This window comes from Ostrea edulis, chromosome 5 (genome assembly GCF_947568905.1).
Source record: "Ostrea edulis chromosome 5, xbOstEdul1.1, whole genome shotgun sequence".
NCBI classification, from domain to species: domain Eukaryota; kingdom Metazoa; phylum Mollusca; class Bivalvia; order Ostreida; family Ostreidae; genus Ostrea; species Ostrea edulis.
Window position 1 is genome coordinate 59855549 of NC_079168.1, and position 25358 is coordinate 59880906.

The following is a 25358-nucleotide window of genomic DNA, read 5'->3' on the forward strand; positions in this document are numbered from 1 at the left end:
AAGTTCCATAGGTATGGTTTAATTTTTCATTATTTCCCTATATTTTCCTTTTAAACATGTATATACGTGTTACCTATAGGGAGAGCTCCGCTCTCACGGCCCTTCGGGCCGTGAGAGGTGCTTCGCCCTCTATAATCACTCCACGATTAACGCCATGTTTTGTGTTGTGGTTCAAACGCTTTGTTTGTAAAATTGCTAAATAACGACGCTGAATATGACGTCAAAATGTACTGTTTACATCAATTGCGTTATATTTCCCGCGTTAAATATATAGGCGGATCAAATGTCCAAAATTAGGATGCTTTGATACAGCTCCGTCCACGTGCTAACTTCGGGTTGTTTTTGTCCTGTTTTGGATATAGATACTAATGTCAAAACTGTTTTGCTTCGCCCTCAAACATGGTAACGCCGTAAAACGTTACCGTATTTGAGGGCGAAGCAAAACAGTTTTGGCATTAGTATCTATATCCAAAACAGGACAAAAAGAACCCAAAGTTAGCACGCGGACGGAGCTGTATCAAAGCATCCTAATTTTAGACATTTGATCCGCCTATATATTTAACGCGGGAAATATAACGCAATCGATGTAAACAGTACATTGTGACGTCATATTCAGCGTCGTTATTTAGCAAATTTACAAACATAGCGTTTGAACCACAACAAAAAACATGGCGTTAATCGTGGAGTGATGATATATGATTAGGAAAATAAGATTTACATGCTTTTACGGATTTTATGTAACATCTCAGAACGACGTGAACTAGGATAGACGAGATTCAAAATGGAGGAATACATGTCCACGCGCTAATATTCGAATCGACGCCATTGGTACCAAACTTTTCAAGTTCCATAGGTATGGTTTAATTTTTCATTATTTTCCTTTTAAACATGAATATACGTGTTACCTATAGGGAGAGCTCCGCTCTCACGGCCCTTCGGGCCGTGAGAGGGCTTCTCCCTCTATTATCATACAAATATAATAATCCCAATGCGAGTTAAAAAAATTTAAAAAATCAGTTTGGAATTGCCTCGATTTCATCAATTGGTAAAGCTTGATTCTGACGGGAGACATATTTTCAGGTCTTCAATCTGATGCAAGTACTACTTAATCATAGTAGTGTAAAAGTAACTTAATCTTCATTAAAAATGAATTTATTAAAATATTTCTATTAGATTTGAATTCAGTATCATGTCGATATTATAGCGAGTGAAGCTCGTGTCGCGAAGCGACGCGACGAGCTCGCTCCAATGATTACGCAATTGAGTCACGTGGTTTGCTCTTCATCAGCTGAAAAATGATGGGGACTACCCATAATGCCTCCGGGAAAATGTCGCCGTCACTGCGGTATGCTTCATTGACAACCCCGTAGGTAAAACAAATAAATAGTTTGAAAAGTACCACAAATGATTTTAAATTCCAAACAAGCTTTGGTTAACGCTATTTGGTACCGCTTGCAGGGCGACGACCACGAGTTACCTGCCCCTACACAATGAGTGAATTGCCCTTGTATTTCATCTGTTAAGTTGTACTTAAAATAGTCTAACTCTTTTGCAAAAAAGATAAGGAAATATCAAATATGGGAAAGCGGGACAATATGTAAGACCAAGCATGAACGAGGAGACCATTGCCGTTGGTTCAGGAAATACCCCAGTCTTCAGTAGTGTCCCCGAGGCATATCAGTACATAAAACAACATGAGATAGATAATGAAATTAGATATCATATTGCCCGGGAATCGAAAGATTTTTGTAAGATCGGTAAGTGAGAATTCAATATAAACAAGCACGTGGTACTACAATATATAATATTATTCTGCAGCTCAGGAATGACCAAAACTAGCCTAATGCGGCTATTATTTACAAAAATTACCCCAAAAAATGACAGTAATTACCGATGAAGGGGTTTAAATGCCCTGAGTAACTACATGAAACCTAGTCATCTTAAAAATGTTGGTCCTTCCATTTACGACTTCAATAGTATTTATCGGTCATTTAATTGGTAATTTCCGTGAACGGTAGTAATTTCGGACATTATATGTAACAATCCTACAGTTCATTTCACTAAAAAGGCCAATGGATATACTTTTTTTTTTTTAATTTAATTAATTAAAAGGGGTCAGCATTTTGTAAAATAAAAAGGTTGATTATGAACAAGAGATTACAGGGCCAGGGTGTAGGTACATGTAGGACTGTTTGAATGTGTAGGCCCACGAATAAAAGCGAAGGTTTCACTAAAGCGCTGAGAGAAGTGGGGGTGGGGTCGAAAGAGGTTACCTCCTCCCGCGCGGGGGGGTGGGGGTGGCACCCCCAAGAATTGTATGAAATATTAAGGCTCATATGCTTCACCCTGAGCATTGATGTAATTGCAATAGACATAAGAAATCTTACAATTTTTCTAATATTTATCAATCGTGATCGCCATAAGTTTTGTACCAAACGAAGCTTCGACTGAATTTGTTCTAATTTTTGCCAAAAAAGAAAGGACTTATTTGATAAAATATTTAAGATATGAAACTCTTTATTTGATGCATGTATCAAACGAAAAGTTGGACGGAAAACTTATCAATGCGCCTAGCATTGAGAAAAGGAGTGCATGGTTTTTCAACATTCCTGCGCTACACGTCCTTTTTTTAAAAAACCTTTTTTCGATTGATGCATCAATTAAATGAGAAAATATTGAATTCCGTTCTTGAAATACTAGTTATATAATTTTAAATTCAAAGATGAAGACACCAAAGGTGGTACCAAAATATTTTGGGAATTAGATTCCAGTGGACGTGGTACTAAAATACACTTTGATGGGGTTCCATTTACACTCTTGGGATTTCAGATCCGGCATTGTCTACATGGGCCAGATCGCCACAGAAAGCAGAAGTCTGCTTACCACTCTCAACAAGTGAGGTTTCATTTTTATTAAGTCTGCCAAACAAACCTATTGTTTTTGCTCAGTTCTTATTATAACATGTATGCTCCTTGTTCATCTTTCTCGCTCCCAAAAATATTTAAAACTCATGAATATATTGGGCAATGTAGGTCAAGAAAAATAAGACTGGTTCCCGCTGCATTTAGGCTTAATCCACCGCATAAAAAAAATTTCCGCATAAAAAAAAAATGATCAGAGTATTCCGGAAATTGTTACATTTTCTAGACAGGATTTAAATTTAGAAGGACTAGATCTGTATCATTAAAGCGTTTTTGTATACAAGCTGAAAAGTGATATGAAACTGCTAAGAATAGAAGTAGATTTGTTTTGATATATACTGTTATGAAACAGTTTAGTGCCAGATAATGTGTGGCCCCAACGTTGTCATGCCATGGAGCATAAAATATTTTGCAACAGTGCCAACTACATATTTGGGACCATGGGTAAATCATTTGATTCCATGGAGACGGTCAGGTTTGACCGGGGTGGTGAACATTTCCCTCCAAATACACCAGCTATGCAGTCCAAACTTTATTTGACAGAGTGATGCTGTCAGTGGATATAAATGAAACTGTAAGGCTTGTTTTGTTAGATTCAATCTTGATGAAAATCCAGATGTGGTTCAGTGATAACCAACAAAATTCAGGCTGAAGACAAGTCAACAGACTTGAAACCATACACACTCGTCACAGTGCTTTTGTATGACTATCTCAGGCTGAATTGGAAAATTACAGAGTATCTTAATAGTGACAAACTTATAAAAATATTGATCAAATTTGACTGTTACGTTTGGTCAAGGGCTGTTACTGTGTATAAATTTGAAACATTGGTGATTGTAATGATTGGGTTCATGTTATACTACACTTGTGTTTCAAAACAAGTCTGTCTTTGTTGGTGATGATACTTATGTATATATTTAGAAACAAGTAATGCTTGGATTTTGATTGCTGGTATGCATGCCCTTTAAAAGAATTAATTTATGACAAGATTGATTTTGAGACTAATGAATTCTTTCTGCAGAATTCAGCTAGAAACAAAAGTCAATCACTACAGCCTTCCAAGAAGATGGACTGCCCTGCAATCATGTCCTTAAGGGCTGTTGTGAAATATCCAGAGTTTAAGGTATGCATTTTGTACTCCATGAAATTGAGCTTAAGATTTAACTTTTATCTAAATTAGGGGGAAAAGTAAATTTTCATTAGGGACTGGGTCTTCAGGAAAACCTCTGCCAAGATTCAAATCTGAAATAATTTTCAATTGGAAGGTAAATCATTTAGTAAAGAATAATGAATTACTGGAATTTATGGTGACTATTGAGACAAGTTCAAATGATGTCATTTTTGTCTCCAGATTCAAGAAACTGACTCTCTCTGGAAAAGAAAAACGGTATCAAAGCTCCTCCGTGAGAAGTTGGCCAAGAGAGGTGAAATCATCCAGAAGAAAGTGGAAATTCATGTGTTGTTGCCTGATCCAGCAGATCACCGAAATCATCTATTAGGGGAGGTAAAACTGTGAATTAATTCATAAAGCAGCTTTTACTCCCTATATATTGTCAGACAATTATTTCAATCAGATTATGAATCAGATTACTGAACATGCCCATTGATAAATCAGAGAGCACTGGCAGTTCAGTGTTTTTCACCAATACTGCAGTTCCAAAATTATGCTGCATCAGTAATTCTCAAGTGTCATAGGCATCAAACTTTTAATATGAATGAAGATTGTAAAAGTTAAATTCTGTCGGCAGTAAGTTTAGTAAGGAAGGCATTCATTTTGTTTCAAAGATATGAAATCCCTTTACATATTTACATGTATTCATTATGCCCCCCTTCAAAGAAGAGGGGCATATTGGTTTGCACTGGTCGGTCGGTTGGTAGACCACATGTTGTCCTCTCAATATCTTGAGAACCATTCACTTGATGATAATGATATTTCATATGTGGGTTGGTTATGAGTAGAAGAGGATCCCTATTGTTTTTCAGATCAAAAGGTCAAAGGTCAATTTACTCTATACATAGGAATATAATGTCCGCTCAATATCTTGATAACCCTTTGCTTGAAAGAAATCAAACTAGGCACACTGGTACATCCTAAGGAGTAGATGACCCCTATTGATTTTGAGGTCATATGGTCAAAGGTCAAGGGTCAAACTGGGCATAGGAATATACTGACCATTCAATATCTAGAGACCCATTTTCTTGACAGACATCAAACTTGGTATACCAGTACATCTTCAGAAGAAGATGACCACTATTGATTTTGAGGTCACATAGTCAAAGGTCAAGGGTCAAACTGGACATAGTAATATAATGTCCACTCAATATCTTGACAAACATCAAACTTAGTACACTGGTACATCTTCAGGAGAACATGACCCATATTGATTTTAAGGTCAAAAGTCAATAGTTGAACTGGACATAGTAATATATTGTCTCCTATATTTTAAGAATTATTTGCTTGATTGACACCAAACTTGGTACACTGGTACAGCATAAGGAGTAGATGACCCCTATTGATTTTTAGGTCACATGATCAATTCATTCTACTATCAATTGAATGATGTGTGTGTATAACCCTTTTCAATTTTGCACCATGGGGGGGCATATATGTTTTACAAACATCTCTTGTTTAGAATGTTTTCTTACAGTTTTCAGGATTAAGTCAGCCTGTAGACGAGACTGTTATTTTCAAAATACATTTACTAGTACATGAGGGTGTACGAAGCGTCGATGAAATAAAAAGACATTTACGTTTCTTTGTTAAAGAAAGTATTTCATCAGGAAACACCATTTCAGAATTCAACAGACGCTTCTACCCCACCAACAAGGACATAAGGAACCACATTTACAGGGCATTGAGATTTTGCCAGTAAGTTATAGATTTGTTTTTTGTGAATAAGAATTCAGTTCTATATCAATCATATTCACCATCATAGAGTAAACTTCATGCTTATCCATCTAGCCATTTATAACCATGAACAATGGAACTATGCAGTATCTTGTCCACAAAATTAGGCTATAACAATTAGTAATGTTGATTTACTAAAATTGCTTTGAATTCTACAAATCACTTTGAATTGTACAATTCAATTAATTTTTAGGTCTTGTAATAAGCACAATTAGTCAGTACAAGCTTAACATATGACTAGATTGTTAAGGCAAGTGTATTTATAGCCTCTGTCCATCTTTCTGAATAAATATGCCAGATTTAAAATTATGCTTATCCCTTCACAAAATATGTTTGTTTCTGGTGATATGCCCCACAATAATAGAATAGGTATTTTTTCAATCCACTGTATTTTCTGTCCTATTAAATACATACACATAACAAATAATGTATATCAATTTTGTATCAGTGACCATTGCTTATATGGTATCACAATTGTTATGATATAATTATGTATATGTTACATACATTTGCAATCCAGATTTGAACTAAGGACTATGAGGCTCAAGGTTGTCATGTAAAATTATGTTCAGTTGGGTTGCCTGAAACCCACATTTTTTATGGCCTTAGAAACCTTGAAGACCTACTCCTTTTGGGCAAAGTATACAAATCATGTTATTCACAAGAACAATTGAATTTTAAATCTAACATGAGATATATATATGTAGGTTTTCCTCTGAAGATCAAGAAAATGTGGTGCAAATGGTGAAAGAGTGGGAGGCATCAAAACCCTCTGATCATTTTCATTATAGACCAAAGTAAGTTTTTTTTCCTCAAGATTTAAGTCATTCTGCAGAGAATATTGCTCTCCAAGAATATTCCTAAAGCAATGGTGTCATTGAATATTATGTAAGGAATTTACAATCCAGAATTTTGTGTTTCTCTCTTTTACTCTCATTAGAAATTCAAAATTGGAAGGAAGTATTGAACAAGAAACTTTACATGGGTTAAATATGGAATATGTTCAGAGTTAACTTTTCTAGAATTATGTTAATTAATTCATACTCCAGCCAATTGGGTTGTACATGTAAATTCATATGGAAAATGTACATTGATATTTGTAAAGCGCTTTGAGCAGCATACGCTGGATAAGGCGCTATATAAAACCAATCATTATTATTATTATTATAAAATGTACCATGCTTAAAGTGTTGTTAATTATTGCAGCTTTGTACTTTATAAGCATATATGTTAATTTGTTGTGCATAGCACCCTTACAATATGAATTTTCTTCAGTTTTTCAGAGGAGGGATCAGAATCTTCAACCACTGGGTCTATGTTATTTGTACACCAGACAAAGTGGCAACAAGATCTTCTTGCGAAGTATGGCAATGAAATCTGTTTGCTGGATGCAACATATAATACATCCAAATATGACATTCCCCTCTTTTTTCTCTGTGTGAGCACCAACATTGGATACTCAATTGTTGCCTCATTTGTGGTTGCCAATGAAAACAGAGAAAACATCCAAGAAGGTTTACAAAAGGTGAAGGAATGGAATCCAAACTGGCGGCCCAAATATTTCATGACTGATTTCGATGAACGGGAAATTTGGGCAATTGAGAACACTTTTGATGGTAAAGATTTCTGAGTTTTAGATTGTATTGATATGATTGTACAAAATCCTTGTCTTTGAAAAAACAATGCTATAATTTTATATCATTCTGTGACCGGTGTTGGAGAAACTTCTTGTGAAAGATGGCTTATGTGCCAATTGTCATCTTTAGTATTGCTATCTTGAGAAGCCTGCATGTAACTTAAACCTCTATGAATGAAATAAGACTAAAACTCAGCATTGAATATTTCAGAAGAAAGAATGTCATGCCCTGTTACAAAAGTTAGGGGAGTGGTATTGTTTTTTACCTATCTTTCTGTCTGTCATAAACTTTGGAATCAGTAAAAAAAATAATATAAATTTCTTTTAGGTAGTTTTGCTTCAATAAGAGCTTTTAAACACTCTTTTTGACCCAAAAATGAAGACCATAGATTTTTACAAAACTTTTTGGTCAATCAAATAGTAAATCACATTTGTACAACATGAAAAATCTAACAAGTAAATGAAAATGGAGGTCAGAAAGCTTTATTAAACCCCTGCAAACGAAAGTGTGTGTGAAAGGGAGAGTTAAACTGAATTCACCTTGTCTGTTTGACTGTCCACCTGCCTATAGAATATGATTTGTCCAAATTATATCTTTAACATTGATGTCAGATCAAATTTGATTAAAACTTTATAATGATATTGTGCACCAGCTACATTTTGTATTTTGATTGAGATTATTTAACATTCAAGGAAGTGAAGGATATACATGTATTTTTCCATTTTGAGTGGTGTTATCATTATCTATAATATATCTTTAAAAAGATCAAAAGATTTGATTCAAACTCAATGAAATTTTCCATGCTCAGTTTTAAAATGTTCTCTTTTTTCAGAATGTGAGACTTTGCTATGTGACTTCCACAGGGAACAAGCATGGACCAGGTGGATGAAAAACCAGAAACATGGTCTAAGTACCATCCAAAAAGAAGTACTTGAATTGTGAGTCATGATACAAATCTTTATATTTTAATTGTTTAATTTTGATACTTGTGAGTCAGAATTACCCAAATGAAATACCAGCACAAATCAATTACACAATTTAAAGAACGAAAAATTCATTTACAATTATTTAATGTAAAATGTATCAATAAAGAAAATGTTACTTTACAGATCAAAGTTCACAAATTAGTGTCCATTGTTTGTTTACCCCTGAGCTTTTCACACATGATTATGGATAGTAAAGCTGTTTATGACTAGCACTGTCAAAATTGGCCATTATAAGTCCAGTCCCCAGTGATATGATATCCAATGTAATTCTCCAGACTGCTGCTTGTCACAAAATCAACAGTCCATTTGTACTAAAACAAAATTCTGTAAAGTTCAATTGTATAAATAATAAACAGGAAGCTTGTAGATGTTCCCAAACTTCACTCTAAAACTTATTGAGTTTATTAACAATGCATGTGTCAATAATTAGTACACATGTACTTCACAATAGATTAATGTCAATTTATGTTGTAAATTATCAATGTTGTAGGCTTAGGAAAATTGCCCATTCAGCTACAGAGAACGAGTATAAAATGAATGTTGATAATTTGAAGAAATCTGCTCACTGGAAAAACAGCACATTTTTACAGAAATGGTTTGAAGGGAAATGGCTAAGCAATGCAAAGGTACACCTGTATGACATGTTTTCACATTCAGACCTTAATACTATTCCTATAATACAAAGTAAATAAAATGTGAACTGTAATTTAATGATACTTTGAATGAATGTGTCAGTACTCAAAATCTTTAATTGAAAGTAGAATAGAAATACAATATAGTTTGAATATAAATATATGTATAAGTGCATGTATTAATCATTGAGTACAATTTCAGAGATGGGTGCGCTGTTTTCGCAATTCACTGCTGAATATCAGAGTCTCCACCACAAATGGTTTAGAGCGACAGCATCATGAGTTCAAAAAGAAATACCTTGCAAATTACACAGATGGATCTCTTTCCTCTATGTTGTCCATATTGATTTCCAACTTTTTGCCAGAATCGTACAAAAGGTAATATACTCTTTCCGTATCTTGTTGTCTTTCAGGGGGAGGTATTGTTTTTGTACTTTTTGTCTGTCTGTCACAAAATCTTGTGAATATTTCTCCTCCTGTACGGCTTACCGGATAGATATGGAACTTCTTACAATGCTTCATTGCCATTTGTGGATGTGCATATTGTCGAGACAGGAGGATTCAATTATTTTCCTAAAAGTAAATCAGAATGCAATGGGTAAATTAATTTTGTAGAGTACTTGAATCTTTCAGGTGACCTATTGCTATTGGTCTGAAGCTGTCATCATCCAATATCAATTGAACATTTTTAAATTCTTGATCTTTGGAACAAATGGAGCATGAAATTTCAGGAGGTCTTAGGTGTTAGGACATTTATGAAGAGTCTAAAGGCTTCTACCAAAATTTGATGATCTATGAGATAGAAATTCTGCCTCCAGGGCGGAACCATATATGGCATATAGCGTTTATGTGGAAAACATTCAAATGAATTCTCTTTAATGGAATTAAAAGTAAATTGAAATGAAACAGATATTTAGAAGGAAACTGTTGCCCTTTACCATAACTAAAACTAAAGGGCAGTGAAATTATTAGCCCTTCAAGCTGGTTATACTATAAGATAAGATAAGATAAGTTTATTCCAATTTTGGGCCCAGAGGGCATAACAGTAAGACATTTTATAAAGAAGGAAATTCAAAAAAGAAAGAAAGTTTACGACATTAACTACAGGTTACAGAGACTGCAAACTGCGTGTGGATGCAGCATGTTGGGGAAACAAGTACATACATATATGAATTGCTAATCATGTATATATACAAGTAGATGGACAGTATCAGTATTATACCAATATATGAATAATAAACTATAATGATTTTTGCAGTTTTAAAGCATTACTTCTTTTTCTGAAAGTTTGCACTAAATATTCACTAAATTTGACAATTACTGGTTTGTCTTCATTAATCATCAACCAAGTAAATTTGTCCTTATTTGTTAGATAGATAAAATTTTTGTTGAGCTTGTATATACCATTAAAAAATATATTTCTCTCTTCAACATAGAATGGGCAATCAGTAAGGAAATGAAATTCATCTTCAACACAATTAAGGTTACTATATATCAGGTGACAATATTAAAGGCCTGTGGGCCTCTTGTTCTCATTGTATGATACACATGAAAAATTTTTCTTGATTAATTTTAGATACATTCAGTACAATGTTGAAAGTATGGAGGAATACAAGAAATACTCATCACAGATTCCGGAATACTTGCACAACAAACCAAAAATCTTTTTGGAACATTGCATGAAGAGAATTCCACCAAAGTGTCCATATTTGCCTTCTTCTGCCATAACATCTTTACCAAATGGAGAATTTCAGGTTCCTAGCACAGATGGGGAGAACTATTACAATTTGAATCTAGACAGTATGTTGCCAAGCTGTTCTTGCTTAGATTGGAATAGATACCACCTACCGTGTAAGCACATGCTGAGTATTTTTTTCCATTACCCTGGTTATAGTTGGGAGTTTTTACATCCAGAGTACACCGAGTGCCCTCACTTTAATATAGATAGAGATATTCTTCATAGAGCTCAGTTGTCAAATGAATCTGCACGAAGCACCCACACAGAGCCAAGAACAGTTAGAAATACAAGTGTTGCTGTAGAAGATGTGGAAGAATCAAGGATAAAGAGACCAAGAAGTACTCAGTGTCATATGAGACTTCACTGCTTTCAGTTACTGAAAAACATTTTATCATCTCTTTATCTTGTACCTGAGCAGGATCAATTGAAACCTGTACATGACAATTTACAAGAAAGTTGGTCCTTGATGAAGGAATTAATTCCGAAGGACAAAGGTCTTCCAGTGAGGACAACTGCTTTGAGTGTAAAGAGATTGCATGCACCAAAGTACAGATCTCTTCCATCAAGAAGGAAGAGAAGGAAACAAAGTAGACAACAAGGGGCAAAGAGTGGAAGTGAAGGTATTACATATGTGTATATTTTGAAATAATACTGTCTCATACAGCTTTAAAGAGCAAGAACAATTCCATTGAATTGTTTTTATTAATTATTTAAAAGAAAGAATTTGTTTAATGAAATTAAAGGTTCATGGGAAACTATGATATTAGAGAACAAACTATACTGACTTCTAATTCTAACAATATGAACTAATTTGATATGTTATTCCACAGCAATCTTTTATAAATTGGAGATGTTGTTTAAATTAAAATAAATCCCCCCCCATACTGTGTTTTCAGTGCGTGGAAGAGGACAGAAGAAGCCCAACAAGACAAAAGTGAGAAGGGTTGAGGTGGGGTGTACTGAAAAATCTGAAGAAACAAACTCGAGTGAGTATTGATGTAAAGAAAACCTACTTTATAGTCTTCACTATTTTTTAACCCTTATTCCCAGAAATTTGAAATGCAGAATATAATTTGTAATGATTTACGGTTATTAAATGTACTGCTAGCCAAGCTAATCTAAAAGGAATGGACAAATATTATTGCTTATTGATACATGTATATAAGTGGAGAGGGAGAGGGCTGAAATAGGCTATGTCTGCTTCCCAATCCCATTCACATTTTAGTGAATAAAATATTGTTTAAATTAAAAGAAAATTTATATAAGTGGAAATTACTTTGACAGAATTACCTACAGAGAATTTAGAACCCGGTGATAGACTTTGTGGTGAATCTTCTCCTTGTGAGTATTGTTTAGTAAATTAATTCATATTTGAGTTTCAACAGTCATAATGAAATCATGGCTGAAAACAACTGTTTTAAAAAAAATTCAAGCGTATGAAGCAGTACAAGAGGAAATTCTTTATGAAAGAGAAGGAATAGAAATATCTGAACAGAGTGCAAGTGGTAGAAGAGTGGAAAAACCACATTGCAGTAAGTATAAATGTCATGAGATGAATGATTTTTATGTCCATGTGGGCCATAGATATAACTTAAGAATTATGCAACCCATTTTAAGAAGAGGACATATTGTTTTGCTATTATAGCATTTACATTTTAGTCAGTAAATGCTTATTACTGATATGCCCAATCACTATTTATGGAGCCCTTGACAGTCATTAAACAACACTGGTAACCTTAACAGCAGTTGGTTACCTTTTTTATGCCCCCAAGATCGAAGATCGGGAGGCATATTGTTTTTGTCCTGTCTGTCATTCTGTAATTCTGTCATTCTGTCTGAAACTTTAACCTTGCTAATAACTTTTGAACAGTAAGTGATAGAGCTTTGATATTTCACGTGAGTATTCCTTGTGACAAGACCTTTCCGTGGGTACCAACATTTTTGACACTTGACCTTGGAATTTGACCTACTTTTTGAAAACTTTAACCTTGCTAATACCTTTTGAACAGTAAGTGATAGAGCTTTGATATTTCACATGAGTATTCCTTGTGACAAGACCTTTCCGTGGGTACCAACATTTGGTATTGGTTCAATGGTTCATTTGGTATTGAACCTTTTGACCTTGACATTTGACCTACTTTAAAAAAAATTTTTTTTTACATTGGTCATAACTTCTAAATGGTAAATATTAGAGCTTTCATATTGTACATGAGCATTTCTTTTTACAAGATCTTTCTACTGGTACCAAGATATTTGCCCTTGTGACCTTGGCCATCTTCGGAATTGGCCATTATTGGGGGCATTTGTGTTTCACAAACACATCTTGTTCGTATATATTATATAAGAAGTGTTTTTAATGCAGACCCACTTGATATGGCTACTTAAACTTCACATTAAGAGATATATACTGTGTATATACCAAGAGACAAGAGAATCTATTTATAGGTTAAGGTTCCAAAGATTCTGTTGAAGACAATGTTGATTCTAGCTTAGTTGACAATATTTGGGGACAAAAACCAGTGGGCCATTTGTGCAGTAAAATAGGACCCTACAAACTGAGTAATAGACCCTTCTACTGTTTAAGAACAATGCTTCCAGATGAAGTATAGTATAAATTTCTACATATTAGCCACATAAGTAAAGTGAATATCACTCCTTAAAGCAAATGACAATCTATTACTTACAATGTAATTACATGATATACATGTGTTATGTATGTTATATCTCAACAGTTTTCAATTACTTTGATTATACATCCTGGTACATAATAATAGAATTTAATGATAGTTACAAGGTCTTCATAGAGGGCGAAGCCTATAGGTAACACGTATATACATGTTTAAAAGGAAAATATAGGAAAATAATGAAAACTTAAACCATACATATGGAACTTGAAAATTTTGGTCCCAATGGCGTCGATTGGAATACAAGCACGTGGACATGTATTCCTCTATTTTGAATCTTGTCTACCCTAGTTCACGTCGTTCTGAGATGTTGCATAAAATCTGTAAAAGCATGTAAATCTTGTTTTCTTAATCATATATATAGGCCTAATCAATCCTCGATTAACGCCATGTCTCCTATGTTTGTAAATTTGCTAAATAACGACGCTAAATATGACGTCACAATGTACTGTTTACATCAATAGCGTTATATTTCCCGCATTCAATATATAGGCGGATCAAATGTCAGCTCTATCCTTGTGCTAACTTCGGGTTGTTTTTTGTCCTCTTTTGGATATACATGTAAAAATGTAGATACTAATGCCAATATTTTTTGCTTCGCCCCCAAAAACGGTCATGCCGTAAGACATATTATTGATGTGTGCTTTATATAGGTTTTAGAAAATGATTATTTTTCTGAAATATGAAAATTTTAATTAGCAAATGTGAAAAAAATTATATGATCTTTAATAGCAAAATTGTAATCCTATAGTATATTGATTTCATTTCAGATCATTGATGCATATACATATCTGCTCTCATCATCACAAGCGGTAACTATTATTAATTTAATATTAAATGATTTCTTATTTCAAATAATAAATTATATTTCAAACATAAATGTTGTTGACATGACCAATGTAATAAAATGTTTGGGTCATATGTAGCAAATATCACCTATAATGACAATTTTATTGAAATATTCATGGTTAAACTTTGATGAAGAAAAGAAATAACACCGTGAATTCATTATTTTATAGAACAAGATGGTTTATCATGTCAACTGCAGTATAATGACTGCAATATTCAATGGGAATGCTGTATTACACAATTACCTTGCAGAGGTGAGGACCTTCCAGAAATTGTTAAGAGTTAAATGATGTCTTATAATGCTGAAATAATATAATTGTAATAATTTTGAAAATGAGATATCTACAAATACAACATTTCATAACATGTGTCTGCTTGCAAGAACATTGAAATTCGTGAATGCTCTAATGTTTGCTATGTTTCTTTCAGCTCTCTACATGCTTAGCGTTCAGTTAACCTTATACTCAATACTGTATATCGCTGTATTATTTGTATCATATCACATTAGAGGAAAGAAATTAGGTATTTTTCAGATCTGTCTTATTCTACTTTAGGTGCCCAGGTTGGATGATTTTGATGTGATATGTGGTGCATTGAATGAAGGCTCTTGTCATTGGTGCTTGGTTGTGAGTAAAATATTAATTTGATTTTAAACAGAAATTTATGCTTTCATTATTGCCCTACAGATCTAGAGTACATATTGCATGTTATAACACTGATTGTTACATAATTTATATGCCTATACAAAATTTAGTATAAAGATTATAAGTCATTGATACATATAAAAGGCCACCCAACAGAGGCTCATACCATGTTCAAGAAATGGCTAGATATAGTTTTATGTTGTTGTTTCCTTAAGCATTTAATTAAAGCTGAATTTAAGTAATTCTAAAAATTAAAAAAAAGACAAATTGCTGTTACCTTTTTTGTAATGTAGATTGTACATATTAAATCTAAGTATGTTGTCTAAATGATTTTAATAGGGCATTTGAGAATATATATTCATCAACCAAATCACCTTCAAAGACCTTTTCAGATGACTGCTTGTATACATTTGTGCTATATTGATATAAATAGATTATTTTTTGATAAATGTAAAATTATGAGCAATTGATAGTAAGGCTACATGCAGATATATGCACCACAAATTTGCATATTGCAGTATATCATGCCAAAGGATGAAATCGTATTCTACATAAATCCACTAGGAGAGTCATTCAGCCGATTGCGACATATTGAGGAAAAATGGAAGTAAGCACTCATATGATAATGATGCAATGTAATTTGTGGTATAGAGATATACATAGCAGAATATTCAATAATGCACTATATATGACTAAACTTCCTCATCCTCAGAGAGCTGTTATTTGGGAGAGAAAATCTTGGTATTGTGGAAAATACAACTGAGTGGTTTGTGCATACCAAAGAACATCCCCGTCAAAGAGATTCCACATCATGTGGTGTCCTGGTCTTGAAGGTATAAATATGTATTGGCTAATTCTGACATCTGTTTTCAATTTTGCAATTGTAATATAATTTTTTTCTTCTTCCTAATTTTTATATTTTGACAATGAATGAATGAGAAACATTTTTAGCTCACCTAAGCGAGCTTTTCTGATTGCCTGTTGTCCTTCATCTGTCTGTCCTTCTGTAAACTTTTTACATTTTTGATTTCTTCTCCAGAACCACTGGGCCAATTTCAACCAAACTTGGCACATAGGGGATCAAAGTTTTCCATACCAATATATCGGGAAAATCTTTAAAAATCTTCTTCTCAAGAACCACTGGGCCATGAAAGTTTACATTTACATGAAAGCTTTCCTGGCATAGTGCAAATTCAAGTTTGTAAAAATCATGACCCTCCTGGGTAAGTTGGGGCCACAAAGTTTTACATGCAAATACGTAGGGAAAATCTTTAAATATGGACCACGGTTACTTAGGTGAGTGGTGTGGCGTATAGGCCTCTTGGTTTTTTTTTTATGTTGTTAAGGTCAGGGAGTGGCATAATATGTTTGGCCTGTTTGCCATTGGCCAAACTTTTGAACCAGACACTGGAAGTAGAATCATATTTGGTCATATTGTAGTAGTAAAGCTTGGTGAAAGGTCAAGGGGGTCAAATGATGAATATACTACCTTGTTAATGAATATAATGAAGATTAGAGATAAGGGGTTGGAAGGGAAACATTTTTAAAAAATCAAAATGAACATTACACACCAAAGTATGCAGGGCATTTCAACAATATATATTAACCTATTATGTATCATTATAAAACATTTGATGTACTTTTACTTGTTTTCAGTTCCTTGAACGGATGCTTACTGGTGATAATTTACAGATTGATATTTCTGTGCATGGAATTACTGAATCAAGAAAGTCTGTAGGACAAATTCTTCTGAAGAATAGTGGTATGAACTTGCAAAAATTGTCAAAATTAAAATTAATCTTAATATTACCCTTAATGGACCAACAAACAGGTCATTTGTCAACATTTTGGTTTATAGTGTTTTCAAATTTGTTTTTATTAAACTTTATATATAAAGAATATTATTTGTACTCTGCAAGATTATGATTGATGTGAAAAGGATCAATGAGGACTTTGGTATTGAGTTAAGTAATGTAATCTTACAGATGACTTAGAATACTACTGTAGGCACTGTTACACACAGGAATCCCAAGAAAGAGGAGCTCTGGTATTTTCAACTGCAACATTTTTCTTGTTTTCCATCCAGATACTATTACAGTGCTTTTGAATTGTTAATGATAGAATGATGAATTCTTCTGAATGTGTGTCATGCCTATATTGTATTTTGTATGTTTTTTACTTGCAATTCTTAATTTTTCCAGGTTCAATGCACGCAATGCACAGAAGCTAAATATTTTCATGCAATGTGTGGGTGTTCTCTGCATCCTGCTGTGAAAGGAAGGAACGACCAATCAGAAAACCAAAATAATGTATGTGTATTTATTTAATTTGACTATATAGCACACTAATACCAATATTTTACTCCATATTTGTTCAGTGCTATATAGTCTAATTATGCATAATTTCCATGAATGCTGTTTCAATTAGAGTAGGTTTTTGCTAATTTGCAAGTTCATTTCACAAGGTTTTGAAAGGAAGATGACAATTAATGTCCATTTGACATAAATGTTTATGCCAAATTGTTGAGAAGATGGCATTTAACAAGAACATAATTGGTTATGTCCATTAAGAAATGAAAATGCAGAATGACTTGTTGATATATTCATGAACATACTGCTTATTGCTTTTAGGATCTTTTGGAATACAACCTAAGGAAAGACCCGCCAAAGGTAGTTATTGTGAGAGTGGTCCAATTTTGTGAAATGATTGGTTCCATGCTGTATTCACATACATATCTCAATTTGAAAATGATTGTTTCACATACACTCACACAAACCCACACACACACACACACACACACACACACACATACATACACTTTGAATTACTGAACAATTATTATATTATTTAGTATCACTACTTTGATAGTACTAGAATGGGCACCCAAAGTTGAAAAATATATATATTGTATGAATCTTTTTTAAAAAGTAATGACTCTTATCATTTTTTATTCAATATACATCTGCATAGGATCCATTCCATGTCAGATTAAAGGAACTGTGTGTGATTTTTATTTTACTACATGGTTACCTTCCAGAAAAGAAAGAGAAGTTCATATATATATTCTGATTTAAGAGGAAGGTATATAAATTTAAGCATGAGTGCAAAGTTAAAACAATTTCTGGTTTATTAGTTATTATTTTATTGTGCATACAGATACTGTATACCCACTTGTATTCGCGTTCAAGAAAATTTCACAAGATTTGCGAGAACCTCATCGTCACAAATATTTCATGTTGCAAACCAATCTTTGAATATGTATCAATGTTAATGAGAAAGGCATGATCATGAAAATTACTCACCATGAACCAGTTTACGGTGAATCTTGAAATAAAGTAGTCGCGAAAAAAAGTTGGTTTACAGTATTCATTGCTTTGCCATAGCATGTTACAGATCAAATTTACGTAATAAACTTTATATATTTTTGCAATCCAATAATTTTTGTGACTAGTAGGGGGCTATCGATTGCTATGCAATACTCTCAGGAAATTTGATCAAAACAGTCTGGGAGTCGTTATATTTTAAAGTTGTTGATTTATTAACATTTATTACCTGGTCTCCTTCAAAACAACACATGGCATCGATTGATAATGAAGTTACTTGTCCTTGCGGTTTGAAAATACAGATGTACTTCTCAATTTACTATTATCCCTTGCTTTTAATGATTTTGTTTTGTCATTATTGAAGATGGTTGTTAACAACTAAAAGTTTGTATTAGATTTTGAAATAGAATTGGCACAAAGGGTTAATCCGTGTACTTTTCGTAGTTATGGAAAGTTGATTAAGTGTAATCAAAAGAGACTAAAAAGGTTCAAAACAAACTGAAAATTGTATGGTGTCCTTTTAGAAAAACATTCAATTTGCATGCATATGTTTAAATCCTTCACAATTGAATTACAATTCTATATTATCAATTACTGTTCCACCTTCTCCTGTTTTATCATGACTTTTATATACATGTATTTTTGATTGGCTCAAGTGAGCTTTTCTGATCATAACCTTCCGTTGTCGGTAATTGGTGTCTTTTTCTCCAAAACCACTGGGCCAATTTTAAACATGTGTATTATAAATTTATAATACAATTAATGTTGCCCATTACTATGTATGGTTTCAATGCTCTCACATCCTTAAAAGGTATAAATACATGTACAATACATTGTACTTCCATATTAGAATACAGCTATGCAGATTTGATTATTCTCATAGACCTATGCAGTTTTTAAGTATGGCACAAATTGAAGAGTTTCCTCACGATAGAAATGTATCAATGCAATCTAACTGTATGTCTAGCTATAATATTACCTTGTTCACAATTATATTTGTATCCCTTTGATTGTCAACTTTATGAAATGAAACCTTTTTTCAGTTATACAAAATGTTGGAAGTCTACAAAGTTTGACAAATCTCCAGAACAGCTTTTAAACGACAGTCTGTCCTGGCTGTATGAGAGTGTGGAAGCTTGTGTAAGTGTTTCTTTATACTTCAAGATGATAGTTATGCAATTATTTTTTTTTTTATTAAAGACAAGGTTAGATTTCCTCTCAAGAACACAACTTTAAAAAACACACCCATAGACTACGGTAACTGCAATAATTTATATTTAATCAAAATACATATTGAGTAAGCTCAGTCTGTGCATACTCGAGTTAACAGCTTGTTGGAAACAAAAGTGCTGATTTATTATTATGCAAAAGTATGAAAATCTATATTTATCCATTATTAAACACTGGGCAAGTGCTAAATCATGACTATGCCAAACAGTGCATCAGCTTTGACTGCACCAAATTGTGATTATACAAGAATTAGGAAACAAAGTATACAACAACAAAAAAGGTCATTAACTCCTGTGAGTTTTATTTGTCCTATTAGCACAGGTCATAGTTACGTGGGTTTTTTTTTTCTTTCATTAATTGATGTGCAGTAAACTTTATTTGTAGAATGAACAGTGTAAAAAGCTAGTTAAGGCATTATGCCAGTTATGCCCTGGTAGAATTATGAAGAAAGGAACCTCAAGCATAATGGGTCACAAGATATCGATTTTGGTATGTACATTATATAAATCTGTAATAGTTGTCTTTAGTATGTGGAGAATTGAATAGATTCAATATATACTTTTATATAATAAAAACGTCATGATTTAATATAACAGTTTAAGAATCACATCAAGGCAATGCTGAAAGAATTACTGGGATTGAAGAAAGGAAATTCAAGGTATGCAAAATATTGTTTGTTTTCTTTTGCAAAAACTATGGGGTATCAAATTTACAATTTAAATGCAGATAGTATATAAAGGGTAATATGGTTGTGTGCATATGTGTAGATTCTTTGATATTGGAAAATATTAATGAAGTTGAGTATGATTATCATGTAACTTTGTTTTGGTTTATGATGTTCACCATTTCATCATAAATGTGTGTTTCTACATGTACATGATGAAGAATACGAAGATGAAATTTAATTTTTGTATATTGTAAAGATGCTATGAACAACACTGGAGGCATGTGAGGTGGATTAAGAGACAGCCCCTCAACGAACATTTGGAAATGAAGAATTCCGAAAAGGGAATGGAGGAGAGGATTAAACTTTTTGGAAAGGTATCGTGCGCAATCAAATCAAAACAACTTCAGTCTACTTTAGTTTTGATTTAGGTAATCTCTCTCGTTCCCTCTCTATTTTTTTCTTTTTGGTATATGATATAAAGGTACTATAAATAAGTAAATTTATAAACTAAATCTTTTATTTGTTTGTAGATATTCAAACATTAAGAATAGACACATCTATAAATCATTATTTTTTTCTCATTTTACCATCCAGGGTAGAAAAGAACTGTATGCATTGATTTTGGAGGAATTTGGAGTGTTTAAGCCAAAGTCCATTATGTAAGTTCATCTTTGTGGTGCACAGATTCCTTATGTTCATTTTAAATAGTCAACATTGCTTTTATTTTCATTCAGAAATTCCAGGTTTATGTTTATTTTTTCAAAGATGAAAACATCCTCTAAACATTATAACTGTTTGTTATCTTTAACTAGTTAAACTTTGATAAGATACTAAATTTAAGATGAGCCAATAAGATTACTTCTTTGAGACTGATTTTGGAATTTAAAGACAACTCTCTTTCGATTAAAGATAAAAATAGCATTAAGTAAAGAAATTCTTTTTTTTTAAAAAGACCTCGTCTACTACAACAGTAATGAAGGTGTCTGCTTGCTGACTGTATGTATTTTGCTAACAATTTCAGAAGAATTGGTTATTGCAACGACTTTTACTTATCCCTGAAGGAGAACAGCAATGAGCTACTGATGGCTACACTTGAGGACGAGTAGGTGTTCACTTAACAACACTACCCCTTCCCAAATGTAATGCAGGTTGTCCATCTTTCAGTCCCTTGAGCCCTACTTCCCCCCCTTAACGGGACCTTCTGATTCGAAAGGACTGTTTAGGCTTTAGGATAAAGAACACAATTATGTATCATGGACAATGAAGACTGATCAGTATTGCTAACAAGTATTACAGTAATGGCTGGATCCAGAATCAAATTGGAACTTCTGCATTTATATAAGTCAGGTGTTTTAACCACCAGGCCAATATGTACTGTCCATATAGCTTAAACCACTATGATACTATGATAACTTAATTAGGTCTGCATAGAAAATAGAGATAAAAATGGTGGGGATCAGGACTCCAGCATGTAGTTATTCCAAAAAGTAATGATAGACCAGGATTGTTCACTCCTTAAGGATATAGAAAACCATTGTCAATTTACATCATCCTTCATAAGTATTCTAAGAATTTATTATTACATGTTTATGATATGTTATTATATATGATAAATACAGTTCCATTATTCACTATAAATTCAACGTAAATGTTTGATGAATGAAAATGAATCCAATATTATGTGTAATTTTATCATCTTTTTTTTCATGTTACAGGATGGGACAGAATATGAACACAGGCGTCCAATACTTTAAAGATGTTCTGTTTGTGGAGGCAGAGATTCTGATTGCATCCATTGTTTGGGATACATCTTTAAAGGAAGCAGAATGCCGCCTTTACCCAATGAAATAATTATTAATAATTACTACATATATCTGTATTGTACCAAATGGAAAGAACATTATTCAGGTCATTTCAAACTTGACATATAAAACTGTATAAAGGAAATATTTTAATGTTTCACATATTTACCTTTCACTGTTCTATGCCATTCATTATACCTGCCATTATGCCAGTCTTCCTGAACTTTTTTGTTTTTTCTTTAATTTCATTGGCCAAGAAGTTTAATCCTACATGTACTGTCATGTAGATTATTAGATTGAGCATTTTTATGTATTATCCCATTGATTTTTAAGTCCTATATAAGGAACTGCATAAGCCAACTTAGATTTACTCACTCTACTAGGTTAAAGAACTCTAAAGTTTGTACTTTCACGATAACTGCGTGTTCACCTCTTTTAGTAGGGTTTTCAACATACAGGAAATGAACATGACATTGAGTTAGAACATGCAGGAAATGAACCTAACAGTTCAATTTTTCATTATGATATGCAAATACCTTAGCAAAGTCAATTTACTTTGGTTCAGGGGTAGTATTAGATATTCCTATTTAGGAGTTGAAGTAGTTATGTATTTAGGCTATCCCGATGTTTCTATAGTTAGCCTTGTCCTATATTACTTTTAGGTGTATGGAAGCCTGCTGGTGTTATATCATATTTTTTTATAGCGTGTGGAAGCTTGTTAGGGTCATAACTTTAAATTTTCTTATTATTGTGGTACTTGCCCGTCAAAGATGGGACATATTTCTGTCTGTCCAGACCTTGTAGGACAGGATACAGAATGAACCATATGCTCAAGGATCTTACAACTTGATACATTTGATCACCACTATGAGAGGAAGATGCCTATTGTTTCATAAGACCAAGGTTGTAGGTTTACTTAATAGGAAAATCTTGTTATTGTATAGAGTATATGTTTGGGAGATAAGCATGAAGCAAGGATTTTTGATTTTCTTCATTTTTTGAGACAATTACAGGTTGTTGGACTTAGTCAGTTTAGAGGAAGCATTACATAGAAGGTACAAGATTTGTCTAACTTCTACCTGTTTTCAAGTGAGGACCTTCTTTACAGAGTAATTTTTTATTATATTATATTAAATAAACGATGGTTTGACCTTTTGACTCACATTTTTGAAGCTAGGGTCTTTGTTAGTAAATGACTTGTAGATTCTCAACAATTTCTAATTTTCTTTGATGTATTAGATATTTCCAGATTGTTGATCTTGGTCAATTTTGCGAAAAAAATTTCCACACAGAGCTCTTGGTTTTTCTATCTACCTCTCGTCACAGTTTTAATCTAAGACCCTTTATTCATCCAATGTAAAGAAAGTATGTCACAGCCTTATGATGGCTGATACTACCTGAAGAAAAGTTCTACAATTTATGGCATCAGAAAAACACCCTATGTAACCTTTTCACTGGCGTATTATGTACCATTTGTGGTCTTAATTCTGATCATTTATGTTGGGTAGATTTTACACTCCCTTCTGCTTATATTTATTCATTTTCATTGAAAAACTCATTATTTGTTATCAACTAATCTAAAACAATATTTACTTCTGCTATAATAAATTTGTGAACTTTACAAGTCTTTTCATTTCAAACAGGGTGTTGAATATCCTCTGGACCCTGTTAGAGGGAGAGTGCTTTATAAGTTGGTACCTGTTAGAGGGAGGGTGTCTTATAAGTTGGTACCTGTTAGAGGGAGAGTGCCTTACTAGTTGGTACCTGTTAGAGGGAGAGTGCCTTATAAGTTGGTACCTGTTAGAGAGAGAGTGCTTTATTAGTTGGTACCTGTTAGAGGTAGAGTGCTTTATAAGTTGGTACCTGTTAGAGGGAGAGTGCTTTACAATCTGGTACCTGTTAGAGGGAGAGTGCTTTATAAGTTGGTACCTGTTAGAGGGAGGGTGTCTTAGAAGTTGGTACCTGTTAGAGGGAGAGTGCTTTACAATCTGGTACCTGTTAGAGGGAGAGTGCTTTATAAGTTGGTACCTGTTAGAGGGAGGGTGTCTTAGAAGTTGGTACCTGTTAGAGGGAGAGTGCTTTACAATCTGGTACCTGTTAGAGGGAGAGTGCCTTATAAGTTGGTACCTGTTAGAGGTAGAGTGCTTTATAATCTGGTACCTGTTAGAGGGAGAGTGCTTTATAATCTGGTACCTGTTAGAGGGAGAGTGCCTAATAATCTGGTACCTGTTAGAGGGAGGGTGTCTTATAAGTTGGTACCTGTTAGAGGGAGGGTGTCTTATAAGTTGGTATCTGTTAAAGGGAGAGTGCCTTATTAGTTGGTACCTGTTAGAGGAAGAGTGCTTAATAATCTGGTACCTGTTAGAGGAAGAGTGCTTTATTAGTTGGTACCTGTTAGAGGTAGAGTGCTTTATAAGTTGGTACCTGTTAGAGGGAGGGTGTCTTATAAGTTGGTACCTGTTAGAGGGAGAGTGCCTTATAAGTTGGTACCTGTTAGAGGGAGGGTGTCTTATAAGTTGGTACCTGTTAAAGGGAGAGTGCCTTATTAGTTGGTACCTGTTAGAGGGAGAGTGCCTAATAATATGGTACCTGTTAGAGGAAGAGTGCTTTATTAGTTGGTACCTGTTAGAGGTAGAGTGCTTTATAAGTTGGTACCTGTTAGAGGGAGAGTGCCTTATAATCTGGTTCCTGTTAGAGGGAGAGTGCTTTACAATCTGGTACCTGTTAGAGGGAGAGTGCTTTATAAGTTGGTACCTGTTAGAGGGAGGCTGTCTTATAAGTTGGTACCTGTTAAAGGGAGAGTGCCTTATTAGTTGGTACCTGTTAGAGGGAGAGTGCCTAATAATCTGGTACCTGTTAGAGGAAGAGTGCTTTATTAGTTGGTACCTGTTAGAGGGAGAGTGCTTTATAAGTTGGTACCTGTTAGAGGGAGAGTGCTTTACAATCTGGTACCTGTTAGAGGGAGGGTGTCTTATAAGTTGATACCTGTTACAGGGAGGGTGCTTTATAATCTGGTACCTGTTAGAGGGAGAGTGCCTTATAAGTTGGTACCTGTTAGAGGGAGAATGCTTTATAAGTTGGTACCTGTTAGAGTGGGAGTCCTTTATAATATGGTACCTGTTAGAGGGAGGGTTCCTTATAAGTTGATACCTGTTAGAGGGAGAGTGCTTTATTAGTAGGTACCTGTTAGAGGGAGAGTGCTTTATATGTTGGTACCTGTTAGAGGAAAAGTGCTTTATAATCTGATACCTGTTAGAGGGAGAGTGCTTTATAATCTGGTACCTGTTAGAGGGAGGGTGCTTTATAATCTGGTACCTGTTAGAGGGAGGGTGCTTTA

At 33.8% G+C, this 25358-nt stretch overlaps 1 protein-coding gene across 1 annotated transcript; it reads left to right on the top strand.

Moving 5' to 3' along the window:
• Positions 1-3249: 3249 nt before the first annotated feature.
• Positions 3250-23639, top strand: LOC125660291 (uncharacterized). Its single transcript, XM_056166112.1, has 32 exons — positions 3250-3495; positions 3943-4044; positions 4273-4425; positions 5570-5790; positions 6537-6626; positions 7105-7445; positions 8299-8404; positions 8943-9078; positions 9287-9462; positions 10661-11442; positions 11719-11808; positions 12107-12163; positions 12256-12354; positions 13274-13425; positions 14277-14318; positions 14526-14609; positions 14910-14981; positions 15518-15606; positions 15712-15832; positions 16656-16761; positions 16985-17046; positions 17201-17308; positions 17630-17668; positions 18037-18094; positions 18809-18834; positions 19385-19462; positions 19937-20041; positions 20149-20210; positions 20476-20593; positions 20814-20878; positions 21241-21321; positions 21935-23639. Exons 1-32 carry the CDS (start codon positions 3469-3471, stop codon positions 22068-22070), a joined length of 3984 nt encoding a protein of 1327 aa, XP_056022087.1. The 5' UTR covers positions 3250-3468; the 3' UTR covers positions 22071-23639.
• Positions 23640-25358: the final 1719 nt, after the last annotated feature.

Excerpts from the sequence above, each read along its gene's own strand:
- LOC125660291 (XM_056166112.1), top strand. The coding sequence starts at position 3,469 with ATGCTGTCAGTGGATATAAATGAAACT. Across the intron at positions 12,164-12,255 it reads TTGTGGTGAATCTTCTCCTT|CGTATGAAGCAGTACAAGAG; the intron begins GTGAGTATTGTT and ends AAAAAATTCAAG. Across the intron at positions 17,047-17,200 it reads CCCAAGAAAGAGGAGCTCTG|GTTCAATGCACGCAATGCAC; the intron begins GTATTTTCAACT and ends TAATTTTTCCAG.